This window comes from Melanotaenia boesemani, chromosome 17, assembly GCF_017639745.1.
Source record: "Melanotaenia boesemani isolate fMelBoe1 chromosome 17, fMelBoe1.pri, whole genome shotgun sequence".
Taxonomy (NCBI): Eukaryota; Metazoa; Chordata; class Actinopteri; order Atheriniformes; family Melanotaeniidae; genus Melanotaenia; species Melanotaenia boesemani.
Window position 1 is genome coordinate 14,992,127 of NC_055698.1, and position 13,474 is coordinate 15,005,600.

At 39.2% G+C, this 13,474-nt stretch overlaps 1 protein-coding gene across 1 annotated transcript; it reads right to left on the reverse strand.

Annotated features, from left to right (window-relative positions):
• Window positions 1-1,107: 1,107 nt before the first annotated feature.
• Window positions 1,108-12,369, reverse strand: galnt12 (UDP-N-acetyl-alpha-D-galactosamine:polypeptide N-acetylgalactosaminyltransferase 12). Its single transcript, XM_042011764.1, has 10 exons — window positions 11,459-12,369; window positions 10,946-11,115; window positions 9,928-10,117; window positions 9,435-9,620; window positions 9,082-9,199; window positions 8,430-8,606; window positions 6,450-6,581; window positions 6,099-6,212; window positions 4,919-5,074; window positions 1,108-4,324 (listed from the first exon to the last, which is right to left on the reverse strand). Exons 1-10 carry the CDS (start codon window positions 11,809-11,811, stop codon window positions 4,187-4,189), a joined length of 1,734 nt encoding a protein of 577 aa, XP_041867698.1. The 5' UTR covers window positions 11,812-12,369; the 3' UTR covers window positions 1,108-4,186.
• Window positions 12,370-13,474: the final 1,105 nt, after the last annotated feature.

Consider the following 13,474-nt stretch of genomic DNA (forward strand, 5'->3'; position numbering starts at 1 on the left):
CTTAAATGATCCACACTAATAAGATGCCAAGCAGTGTCGCTGAATAAGAAATGAAATCCTATCTCTGTATCTAGGCCTCACGTGGTTTCTGCACTGTCTGGAGTCCCTCCTGAAAGTGAAAGTGTGTCATGTTGTGTATGCAGCCAACAGCTATTGCTCCTGAGCTGTTCTGGGTATTTGGGATTATATAAACCAAACCGACATGCAGTGTGGAAATGGCTTCCAATCAGTGTTTATGTGTGTGTGTGCGTGTGTAGCTCCTCCTACGGTTTGTCGCACTCCCTGACAACTGAAGCCTAAGTATCTCCAAAGACTTGCACCATGGGGAGCCTTGTTTTGCATTACCATTAAAGACACATATGGGTTGCGATAGACTGTAGAGCAGCATCTACATCGGATCAAAACCTACACCTACATTATGTGAACAGACCGCGACAAGGTGGAAGGTTTCTGTGGATGCATTGACTGAATTTCAGAATATTTCATGCATCTTTTTTTCTGCATATTTTGCAAATATGCAGAAAAAAGATAATGATTAGGCAGTGCAAGACAGTAGCATCACAGATTTCTTCACCGCTTCTCATTTGTCTAAGTACAGTGGTGTCTGTGAAGCATTTGACACAATGTGCAGTATTTTGACTTGTTTTCCATCAGAGCATATCATCTGCAATGACTTCAGTAGGCCACAGATGCTTTTTGCTGTTATTTTTAACAGAATCGAAGATGTTCAGTAGTGCTTATGTTTTAATTAGAACTACAGCTGACTTCTTTCTCATGTTTCTAAAACAAAGGTAACCCCACATGAAGCAGCAGAACATCACTGGTGTGTAAAGACCACAGGTCTGAGTGTCAGCACCAGAGTTAACAGAGATCCTTGGCTCTGGTACATTTTACCTTCTCATTCAACAGCTGGTGACCAATCCAATCAGATATGGCTGAAAAACTTGCTCCCCCCCTACCCCCGACACGCACGTCCCTCCTTTTCTTCTCTCATTATCCTCTGAGCATCTTGATTCACGTCTCCAGCAGTCAAACGTGGGTGATAGCCTGATTTAATCATCGTAGATTCTGATGAGTCACAGTTTAATTGACAGCAACGGCAGACAGTGAGATAAAAAATATTTTTTAGTTTGTTTTTTTTTTTTAAAAGACAAGCAAACATTACAAATAACAAGACATTATGAAACCCAAACATCTCATATTTTTACCTTATTTGAATTCAAATGCACAACTATAAAAGATGGTTTACTTTCATCTAATGTAGTTAATTTATTTGCTCTAACAAATATAGAAAATATAATATTAATGACATCCCAATTACAATGTAAGGCCACTGCAGAAATTGACAGCATTCAAACACCAGACAGAATAATCATTTGTACATGTTAACAGCTTAAAGTGTAATAAAAATGTTTCTGCCAACACAATAAGCAAAAATGTGCATGCTGTTGTAAAACAACATCACACGGTCAAATACAATCTGGCTCACACAGATCCTGGAAAATCTGTATGCCCTGACACAGAAGTATGATCCTAAACTGGCAAATATCACATTTACTGCTGAAATGTATACTATATCAATTTTAGAATACAAAACAATGCAGCAGCATTTTATAGTCTAGAACAAAGGAAGACATGGCAACAATGACAATAAATAACCCTTTTGTTATATAACAGGACAGAATATTTACACAGTGCTCAGACTAAAAAGATAAACACAAAATGACACATTTCCTTTTCCAAAAGAGTTCAAGACGTAAAACCAAAGAACTGCATTAATTAGTGGATAATAGTGAAGTCTTGCTGAAGTCTAGTGAAGCTAATAGAACAAAAAGCCGTATGATCGCTGGGTACCATGAACTCTGCAAAGCGTTGCAAGCCAAGCATGTAGCGTTTTACAATTAAGGCTGTGATCAATCACATTTTATATAGCTCATTTTAACCTTTGCACACACTGTACAGTCATGAGACAGATGCCTTTTCCTCTTCTATTATGAACCAAATTGTCCCCACAGGTCATTTGGTCCACTTCACTTAGCACTTAGCAATGTACTACTCATAATCCTAACAAAAAGCCTACTTATGGACTACTGGGAACTGAAGCCCCGTAATTATGTCCATATTTCAATAAGCTCAAAACTTATTTTGCACTTCCATCCAATGCAATATAGCTATCTCACTGTACCGTCTTCCAAAGCTTTGCACAGTGCAATAAATCTCTAACCTTATTATGGCAAATAAAGTACACAGTGCAGTCTCTTTAGGCATTTTGAATGTGAGCTTATACATTCAGTTGTTACCGTGTCCCTGTATAAACATCATGCATTACTGTAAATTCCTTATATTTGGCAAATGAATTCTCACTCTATTCAAGTCCCAGTTATGGTACTATTAAAATTGCTCATATATTGTATTGTGAGTATGCACTATGAGTCAATGGCAAAAGTCTATTTCAGCACAATGGTCCCCTAACATCAATTCCTAAGTCTTTCAAGACTGATGAGCCCACAACCTGTGAAGGTTAATAGAAAGGAAAAGGTCATAAATTGCTTCATTCATTCACCTACATTATCAGCTTCTTTTGTCAAAAACATGCGCTTGATGACTTCTGTCAACCTCAAACGCAGGAGTATATACAACTGATTGCTCATCTGAAAAAAATTTGACTAGTGTCCAAAAGATAAAAGTCCTCCAACATACACCTCTGACAGAGAGAGGAAAAAAAGAGGTGATGAAGAATTGGAAGAGGACTAGAAAACCAATCAGCAAGCCATCTGGCATCCCAGCACATCCTAGCACTCTGGAGACACCCAACAACTGTCTACTCCTCTGCACAGCCTGAGGGAGAGCCACACAAGTAACCAAGACTCTAGTTCAGAGGGACATATAGCTGCCTAACTGTGAAGGCTGAATGCTAATGCAGCGTGTAAATCAGTATAACCCAACATACATACTCTCCAGGTAAAAGCCCCATATTGAGGGTAGATACTTTGACTCTCTCTCTCTCTCTCTCTCTATATATATATATATATATATATATTAGCTGCAGTGCTAACACACACACACATGCACACAAGGCACTTTCTTTGCTTCAAGTAAGCAATTAAAATGTTGAAGTCCTTATTCTTGAGATTTCAGTGAATGTTTTTGCATGAACCACTATAAAATCAGCTCCCAGTTATCTGTGACAAAAATGTAGATAAGTCTGGTATGAAGCATGAAAATAACACAGTATTACATCATATTAAACAAAACCTAATGGACATAATATAAAGCAAATCAATGAAAAATGGCTATGATCTAGACTTTTTTTTTTTTTTTGCATGCCATTTAAAGCTTGCAAAATGACCCATGCTATTAACTAGATGAGTGAATTACTTCATTTAAAACAGAACAGAGTAGAGCAGTAATCAGTAGTTAGTCAATGTTTTACACACTGGCATCATGCTGTTAATTTATGGCTTTTTGATAAGCCACTGGTATATCAGCCTATTAATCACTCACCATTTACTGAAAAAATACCTAATAAATTCCTGAAGATTTGTCACACTTTCTCATGACAAATAGAGTAGACGACACAGAGTTGCACAGAGAGGAGCGTTGGCCCCCTCTACAGGAGAAGATGAAAATATGAAATAACGTCTGATGACGTGGCTCTAAACATTCACTGTCATGCCAGCCACTGGCTCATAAGAGGCTTTGAGATAGCTGACAGATTTATGAAGCACTTGTTTTCTCTCAGATGGATGCGCATGTTCATGTATCCCTTCCACTGTTTGCAGAACGCAAGGCAGCTCAACTGATGTCTCTCTAAAAGATACTGCATTAATAAATGGAAAACAAGTGCCAGCTTGTGTAGATGCACAGGTGATCACCAATTCTCCAGCATCTCTTCAACTAGAAAAATAATTCCTATGTGGACAGTACAAATTCCTATGCCCTGTATTCCTGTGCACAAAGCGCATCAAAGAACAAAAACTTGTCAGGATCATTTCCTGTTGGTCCAGCTGCTGCACAAACATGTGCAGAGGTTGAAGTTTGGAAAGGAAACGTAGAGGCGTCTTCATATGGGCTTCTTTTGGGGCAAGGCAAACATATTCAAAGCTATTTTACAAGTCATCCGTTCCTGTTGGGGACATGGAAAATAAAATAAAATGTATTTCACATAAATCTCAAGTACATCCTGTTACAATCTCTCCTCAAAGAACCACTTTTGGTGGGGGCTGTCAGAGCAGGGCTGGAGGGAGGGGGCTGGTGTCCCGTTGTCTGTCTTGTCCATCGCTTGAACACACTTCTGGCTCTGGACATGGTACAGTCTCCCATCCTTTAAACAACCATTCAGGAAAACATTCATTATACAATAAGCATATTTAAGAACTAAAACATGAAAGTACAAAAATGAAAGTTACTAAACTGAAGAGCACATGTGGTGTTTTTCTCTGATCTTTTTTTTTTTTTTTGCATATTCTCTTGATTCCTCTTCCTGTTTTTCCTTCAGTTGCCCACTTCCCTACTTTTCTGCCTCTTCCACGCTTGTTACATCTAGTGAATCTTTTTGGGTCATTTACATTTAGATGACGTGGTTATGCTACTGACGTTGCAATGCAGCTACAGCTCCCAGTGCTGTGTGGTGAATGCCCAGCTCTCTAAAGCTCTCAGAAATGTGCTGAGCTGGATTAGATTTTAGTCCTGCAATTTTTTTCAGCATCAAACCATTTCAATATATTTACATCTGAAAGCATCAAGTGCTAAATGTTCAGTGACTTGCATCCACCCCATACTTTCACTGACAGCATTTTCTAGTCATAGACTGAATTTGTTTTTAAAAGATACAGAAACCAAAAGCAAGATTTAATTAATTTAATTATTAATTAGATCTAATTAAGTTGGCTAAAACATGCTATATTTTACATCTTACCTTTTGGAAGACAAATTTCTGGTCTATGGGTACAGACTGTCCTCGCTTTTTGCAGAGTTGGACTGTCAGGTAGGTACTGATGGTGTCACCGACGACACATCCAGCAGGTTCCCGTGTGTTGTAACAGATCTCACCATCCACTGAGTATTCAAAAAACTGAGACAAAATAAAATGGTCAGGTTTCTATCTAAATCTATCATCCAACACGGGCAGTTTTAAACATAAATAAGGTTAATGAAAATTTAAAAACAAAAAAATTTAAATTTCTTAATTTTCATAATTTTTCACTCCCACTTTGCTGATGCAAAGATATGTTTCATTTTATTTTCCTAATATTACATTTACACAAGAATCTTCTTAGTTACAGAGAATGTATGTGTATGACTCAGAAAAGTGGCAGCAAGAAATAAACAGTGTGTGTACACAGAACAAATACCGCCTGTTGGTTCTACAGTATGAAAAGCACTCCCAAAAGGCAGGCGGCGTAACCACTGCCAAGCCCATTTTCTACAAAGATGGCATCAATGCGTGTCCACAGAGGCGCTCTGGAGTAACAATGCTAAATTTCACAGAGCTGACAGTCACAGAAGAAACAGAAATGGGAAATACCTCTCCGTCTGGTTCAACAGGCCCAGCATATTTTGATTCTTGGGATAGGCAAACAAATCTATTGTTCCCAGGTTTGTAAAGGCATGTCCATAAATCCTCACAGTCTATAATTCAGCAGTGGGATTGTGGCAGCTATTTATGAAGAGGAGGAGGGAGGGTCTGTTTTAAAGATAACGTGACATGAACTGGCTATAAAAAGCAAATCAAGTAAGTGTGTTAAAAGAAACCGTTTCCTGTTATTGATACCAAACATAAGGGTTCAAGTGACTAAAAAAAGTTTAAAAAAAAATAAAAAATACGGCTTGTAAAAGTAGAGAAATGCTCAGAACTTTGTGCAAGTATGTGAGATCATTTTCAAATCAATCACTACTCCTGCAAACTGAATCATTTTCCTGAATTAATTTCATATTGGGATCGAATTTGTCACTTACATCCGTAGAAAAGATCAAACCAACACCCAAACAAACCCAACTGACATTTGCAATATAAACTTATGTTAATAGAGATGGTTTTTCACCTGATATCTTGACACATTTTATACTTTATGGCCTGAAAAACTGACATGCCTTACCTGGTTCTGGCCCATACCATGACACATGTAGAGGATGACCCTTTGACCCACCAGGATGTGATCATCTACAGGGTTGTAGTCAAAACAGTAGTTGGTCTTGCCCCGATTCTTCAGCTAGCAAAAATCAGCCACATTAAGAAATTAGTTAAGGTATTGATAAAACGTACTTTAAAAGAAGCTTATACATTGAGTTAATAAATAATGACAAGTTTATCTTATGAATAAATTAATATTATATTATTGCTTTCATAGTTTACAAAGAAATATCATGTCTGCACTGATCAGATTAAATGTAATGAAAAGTATTTGGTGCTTATACGTTGATTAAAGACTAGTTTGACGGGTTCTCACCATTCCAAACATGCCTGGCTGATCATGTGGCACGTAAATATCAGGGTAAATATTGTCCAGATACCACTTGAAATTCTTACAACCCAACTTCATTCTAAGATTCTTCCGCTCTGTTACATCTCCAAAGGCCTCCTGGAAACAAGACCACAAGTGTCATTATAAGAATAAGGACAACTGCTGTGGCAGAGAGTATAACCCTGTTAGTTATAGTTCCTCCCTATCTCTATATAATCACATTTTAAATGATAAAACACCCTAAAAAAACTACACCTTTGAAGTGAAACCACTCCAGATCCTTGTTAAACAAGAGCACAATGATATACCTGTGAATTTTACCAAAGTGTGTGTACTGTGCCTGCTTGTGTCAATACGTTTCTCTGAGTTCCACAAACAGCAGCACATTTATCAAGATTAGCTTATTACAGTATGTGGAAGAACACAGCATGTATGCAGGACATTTAGCATGTTTTCATGACACTTGAGAATATTTTATTATTATTATTACAGATTTTTAACATACATGTCAGTCAAACTCAGTTTGTAGAAAATGTAGAGCCAAGTAAATAAACCCAGATAACGCAGTTCTGGGTTAAATTTCATCCTCCATATGTATTTAAGAAGAATTCATCTGGCTCAGGTGCTCAGGTCCTTGACCCAGAAATGACGTTGGTAACAACAGAGAGTAATAACAAGGAATAAAGTGCATAATTTTGCTAAAACAGTAAAGAATACAGCACTTAGCTGTACAATAAGCTGTCCAGTTCATCACATTGCGACACAGACACAGTAGTGATTACACCAGCTAAATTGTTTGTCATTTGCTTTTGTACGTTATGTAAAAGGTCAGCTGGAAGAAGTCAAATAGTAACTAGCTAAAAACGACTTGCAAACCTCGTCATGCTGTGTTTTGATCTGGGGTAAAGGTAACAATGTTGTATGCTGCCAAGATGACGGGTAATGAACATGTTGAAAATGAACCAATATAACAAATGTACTGGATCAGCTCAACCTGCCTATTTAAAAAAAGACCCACATCAAAGAAAAGGTTATAATCAAACCAAGTCATGCCGAACCCAAAATGCCTTGCTAAATTTATTTATTGAAAATGTCTCAAAGTGTTAGAGGTGACAATTGTACAAAGTTCACAATACAAAGAATTCTCTAAAATCTGTACTAAAGTGTCTGGAACTCATCAAACTGACAAAAATACAGGAAAGAAATAAAGAAAATAAGAATTAGAGATCATGTGAGGCTTTAAGAGGCTAAAAAAAAAATATATTACACAATATTAACTGAACTATTTTTAATAAATAATCTGAGAAATAATTACTCTGTGCCTACATATAAGAGTAAAAAGAGAAGCCGCAGTGCTTGTTAGGAGGCTGTAGTGCATTACCTTTTGGCAAAGCTTCCTCCTCTCAGGGAGATGAGCGCCACCTGATCTGTGCTTAGAGAGCTTCTCCTCTTAACTACACTGTCACACACTGGCCCATGAATGCATGCACAAAAAGCCAGGGCACCCCATGGGTTAGCACTGATCTCACCCTGTCAAGGACAGGTGGGTGACACCCGCTGGCACCGAGTGACACGGAAAGGTGGTAATCACACACCGGAAAGCCCTGACACCCCTGTCACCTTGAGTGTTTGCCGCTCATGTATCCCAAGAGTCACTTAATCAGGGCAGCTTTTACACCACAGAGGGAGAGCATCGTGTATGTGGGTGGTTTTGTGTGTATTTGTGTGTGTGTATTTTGTGAGAGGAAAGAGCACGTGTAATTCTCTTTACATGTGTGGGACTAAGAGTGTTTTCGTTGGTGAAATCGAGACTTTAATCAAAAGAGTTTTATAACAAATGCGTCTGGAAAACAAAACTGCCTACAAAACACATCACAAACAAAACCTTCAGTCATCAAATGTGCTGCAGCACCATGTCAAACAATCGCGTTCGGTTGCACACTCACACCATCTGTGTAGACTCACCAACCGTGCGTGGGGGTTGCGGTGGTAGTAGATCTCCTTGTATTCATCCATCCAGACCTCAGCTGCTCTCACGCTGTTTGCCAACGCTTTGCTACGGGAGTAAGGGGCCTTTTTAGGAAACACGTGACCCACATGGGAGCATGGATGGATCTCCAGGCTGCCCCCACACTGCCAAATCTAAAAGATATCAGCCAAACCACCATGAGACTATGGTTAGCCTCTCAGCCATGATTCAATCAGAAGCTCAAAGCACAGCCTTGTGAAGGAGCTTGGACACAGAAAAGTTGTTTTGTTTTCAGACACATGTTTCTGGTTCCTCCCCTTTGGGGAAATTGCAGTTATGTAGAAAAGGCAATGCTTAAATTCTTTGCAGCAATTAAAGTATTAAGCTCTTCCGCATATTTTCTCTAGTTTCATAGTTAGAATTCTTTATTTGTGGTTGTGTGTGGAAGAAAATTGTCACATGGCTTTTGGTAAATTCAAACCAGCCATGAATGTGTTTTTAGTGCTGTATGTCACGAACTGTGGCTTAAGGCTGAATGTAGCGTTTTAATTAAGCCTATTAACATGAAACTATGGCTTTTCAGAATACATATATTGTATATTTACATAAAAAATGTGCACAAAAAAAGAATAAAGGCTCATTTCTCACCCTGAAAGAGAATTCCAGGTTCTCTCCTCCCCACACCTCCATCCCCGTGTCATATGTCCCCAGGTAATGGAAGTAGTCCTTGCTCACAGAAAACAAACCACCTGCCATAGTAGGAGACCTGAAGAGAAAAAAAATAATTTGCATCTCATTAATTGTAACTAACCTGATGAAACATATGCAATAATCAGAGGACAAGGGGAAAACAGTATGTCAGTTCACAGCTTGGTACAAATTTTTAAAAAAAGAGTAAGAGTATTAATATTATGTACTAAGTGCAGTGAGATGTAACAGCCACCAAGAACTCATGTAGTATCTGGTTCTGTTTTCTGTTCTAAAGAGTCCTGCAAACACACCTGATGACATCAGTGGGAGAGTTTCTGCGTTTCTGCTCATGGTCTGGGACAGTGTGCCAGGTAAACACTAGCCGCCAGTCAAAGCCTCCAATTTGAGGTTCACCAGAATTGCCTAAATACTGGAAAGTGTTCCAGTCAATCACATCAATGACAGGACACACCACAGCTGTCGGCTCCTCTTTGATCCTTGTGGAGAAAGCAGAAAAAAACTGTTGACAAGGGTAAGCGGTGTTGCAAAGCAAGCAATTTGTCCATCTCAAATGTCTGTGTAAATTTTTTGTGTTGCCCTTGGACCAAAAGTTGCTAGCATTAAGCTACGGAACAAAAGTCATCAACATAACATTGCTCCTGCAGATGGTTAGAGCCAGGTGAGAGATTCAGAGTCACACTTAAACTTAAAAAAAAAAGATCTGGTCTTTCTTAAAGGGTACTCTTGAGAAAAAAAAAATGCTAAAGAAGAAGAGTCTTTGTATCCTAAAAAGTATCTACTCACCTCTGGAGCAGGGGCTCTAACCAGCCGTCGTGGCACTCGCAATGACAATCCAAGAAGGTCAGCACATCGCCTGTGGTAGTGGAGGCCCCAAGCAGCCGGGCCCGTACCAGCCCCTCTCTCTTCGTAGCCCTGATCAGACGTACCTTCCTCAAACCTGAGAGGTACTTCTCCAATGGCTCCTTTAGATGAGCTTCAAGGAATTCAACATATGAGCAAATAAACAAAAAGCAAGCACAGAAGAATTTATAAGGTAACGGCTAAGACAGAAAAGTGTTTATAATGTTCATTTTTATTATTTTGTTTAAAATGTATATACATATACTGAGTCCTTCACCCTTTTTGTTGCATGAATGAAAAACAGTCTGAGCCAGTAAACTCGGTCTTTGGTGGCCATGTTCTACTTTGAGTATGTTTTAGGACAGAGGGAGAGGCAGGCATTGCTTCAGCATTAGGTTTATGATCCAAATAGTTTAAGAACCACTCCCTCAAAATGTCTAAACTCCTGTAGTGTGAGCTCTCGGAATGATGTCAATAAAACAAACGGATGTCCTCATAATGAGATCCTGCTTTAGTTAATATATAAAAAGGGTACAGAATGCTGCTGCTTATTTTTTTCCTGTTAGAAATACAGTAAGTTAACAATTCAAGCAAATGCATCCCTTGCAAATATGCCAGCTATGCAGATATTTAAGATTATCTAGAAAACCACTGACACTGTAGACATATCTTGAAATCTACAGTGCAAGCTTTACCTTTTCTTCATATTAGTATGTACTCTGACACTGCCCTCCTGTGTCTCTGTTTAACTTCTGTATCTGCCAACACTGCAGTCTATCCACCTCCACGCTGCTCAGCTGACAAACCATAGACTGCAACCAGTCTGTGAGCTGTGAGCACCTTTAACAACCTGTCTTTTACAACTGTCAATCAACATGCTTTCCTTCCCACAGGCCTTCTGTCTGTCCATCAGACTCTCTTCTCAAAGATGTGGAGTCTCTTCTGTTGACTTTGCCTCTACCTCTGTCACTGTAGTCATCCACCAGCACCACCTCTTTGAGCAGGATGTCAGGGGATGTCTCCAGCACACTGTGGACCGTCCTCAACAGGGTGGACCAGGCCTCGTTGTAGAAGGCAATGACCACAGAGGTTGTCGGCAAGGACCTGTAGTCATACTTCAGCTCTCTGCAACTGAGATGCATAAAAGGAGTTTTAACAGAACATAGTGGAGGTTAAGCTGGTAACAACCTGGCAAAAGCCAGCTGTGATGTTCAAGCCTGGATGTCTGGGCATTAGATAACAAATGTACGTAAACACAATTGGCCATGTCTAAATATAGAAAGTGGTAGTTATTGCTCCACCCCAACAGCAAATAACTCACTAGTACTGCTTAAAAAGCTACACCAACCCTGTGGCATTTACTAACGGAGTTACAACTTTTCTCTAACTTTAATTATTCACTCCAAACTTTCTTGTTGGATAATAAAAGTGCTGTTTGAGTAAAGTGGATGACATTACCAAACAAGTTACTTACAGTGGATTCCACCTCTCTGGCAGTCTGCGGTGCAATGACACTCTGTCACTGACATATGTGTTAATCTGGTGCTGCTTGAGACTTTCCTCCTCTTTCCTCTTCTCCTCTTCGTTCAAATTGAGTTTCACAGCTCTCCCCATTTCCCCCAGGGCATTTAAATCCAGGGGAGGCTTCTCATACACGGGCTTCTTGAGCCGTTCAATATCCGAGTCTAGCTCCCCTGGCACTTCTCGTCGATTTGCAGCGTTAACTTGACCGGAATTGTGCCTGAAAAATATAACATATCCCACCAAAGTGACCCCAAAGAAGAAAAAAAGTAACTTTGGTCGAGTCCTTCTTCCGCATGCTGCCATCGTGTATCTTCCTTCCAACGATCCTCAAAGTTTGGACTCGGTCTCATGCCCTAAGCGGCTGAACTCTGTAGGAATTATGCTGGCCAAGTCACTGTTTGGGTTTTACCAGCCTCGTCACGTTTCCGCTTGACTACTTCATGTTTAACCCGCATGTTTTCTAACAAAGTTTAATTATTTAACCTACAAAATGTGCGTTCAATATGAATTTCCAACTTCCAACTGTGAGTGTAGTAACTGTCTTGTTACCCCTGGACCGGAACTTCTAAGTGTTTTTATCTTGGATGGGGCTGGACCCTCCTCCTCCTGGAGTCTCTCCAACTGTGAGCTAGACAAGTGTGAATGGATTAACCCGCTTGGATTAGACTAGCTAACAGCTATCTCTTCAGACTTGTTAGCTACTTAACCTAATGAAGACGGAAACAAATCTAGGTCAAATCAAAAGCTCCGGAAACTGTTTAGATTTTGGCGAGAAGTTTAAATATTACAATTAGTCAAACTTACACATGTCAGCTCATTTTCAACATCAGAGAATGTGTCTACATACTACATACTAATTTTACCCACATATCAATTAATCAAATACCTAGCTATTACTTTGGAGTTGAAGTTCAAGTTAACGGTTAAGCTAGCAGAGCTGCAGAGCTACACTTCCGGTTGATGTATAGCAAAATATAGCTTGGTGGCTTGCTCATCCATTTCATGTCATATATGGGCTACTGCTATGGATTTATGAACGAGTGAATGAATCTTTTTTGTCTTACAAAATGTACAATGAAACTACGTTTAAAAAGTTGCAGCTTAAGCAAGACAATAGTAGTGTTGGAAGCTGTGAGGTATATTATGTTATAGTAGAGAAATTCTTGGGTAGAAGCTGTTTATTAATCAGTTGAATTTTATTTAGCTCTGGACTACGAGCCAGATAGTAACAGTTTAGACAGGGAGTGGCTGGGATTGGTAATCTCTTTGAGGATATTACAGGCTGTCTTTTTTAGTTTGTTTGTATAGCTACTGTCCAGCTGTGCAACTGGTACACCACACTGTGGCACTATTAGGATGGATTCAATGGCGCTTCTGTAGAAAAGGAGTAGGTGTACTTTTGGAGGTAGTTTGGCTCGCTTCAGTTTTCTCTGGAAAAAAGTGGCTGTTGATCTTTTTTTTAACCAGCTGTGTTGTGTTGTTTGTCCATGTCAGCTGGTTAGACAGTGTAAGTTCCAGGAACTTCAGACTTTCTGCTTTATATTTTGCTGAACAAAGTTACTGATTGCTTTCTATAAAGTTTCTAGAGCTTGTATGTAGTTTAATTGCTAGCGATTTGCAGTTTAAACAGACGATATTTATTCTTTTTTTTCCACGGATGTACCACAAACTACCATTTGATCAAGTTTGAAGTATTAAGTTATGCACTTTTGAAGGTACACTTCCGGTGTCTGTCCTGTGCTTCCTGGAAAGATTTATTTATTTATTTATTTGATGATCCATCCTGAATGTGTTGCCCAGATACCCAGTTTTCACTCATTTCATTAATATTGCTCTAATCCAAATTGGCTGATATGGAAATGATCCCAACCTCAGCCATGGTTATTAATCCCCAAAACTCATTAGAGGCGTATCTAAAAACTTATCACAGTTACCTTCAGCTGCACCTAACGCACCGATAACCATC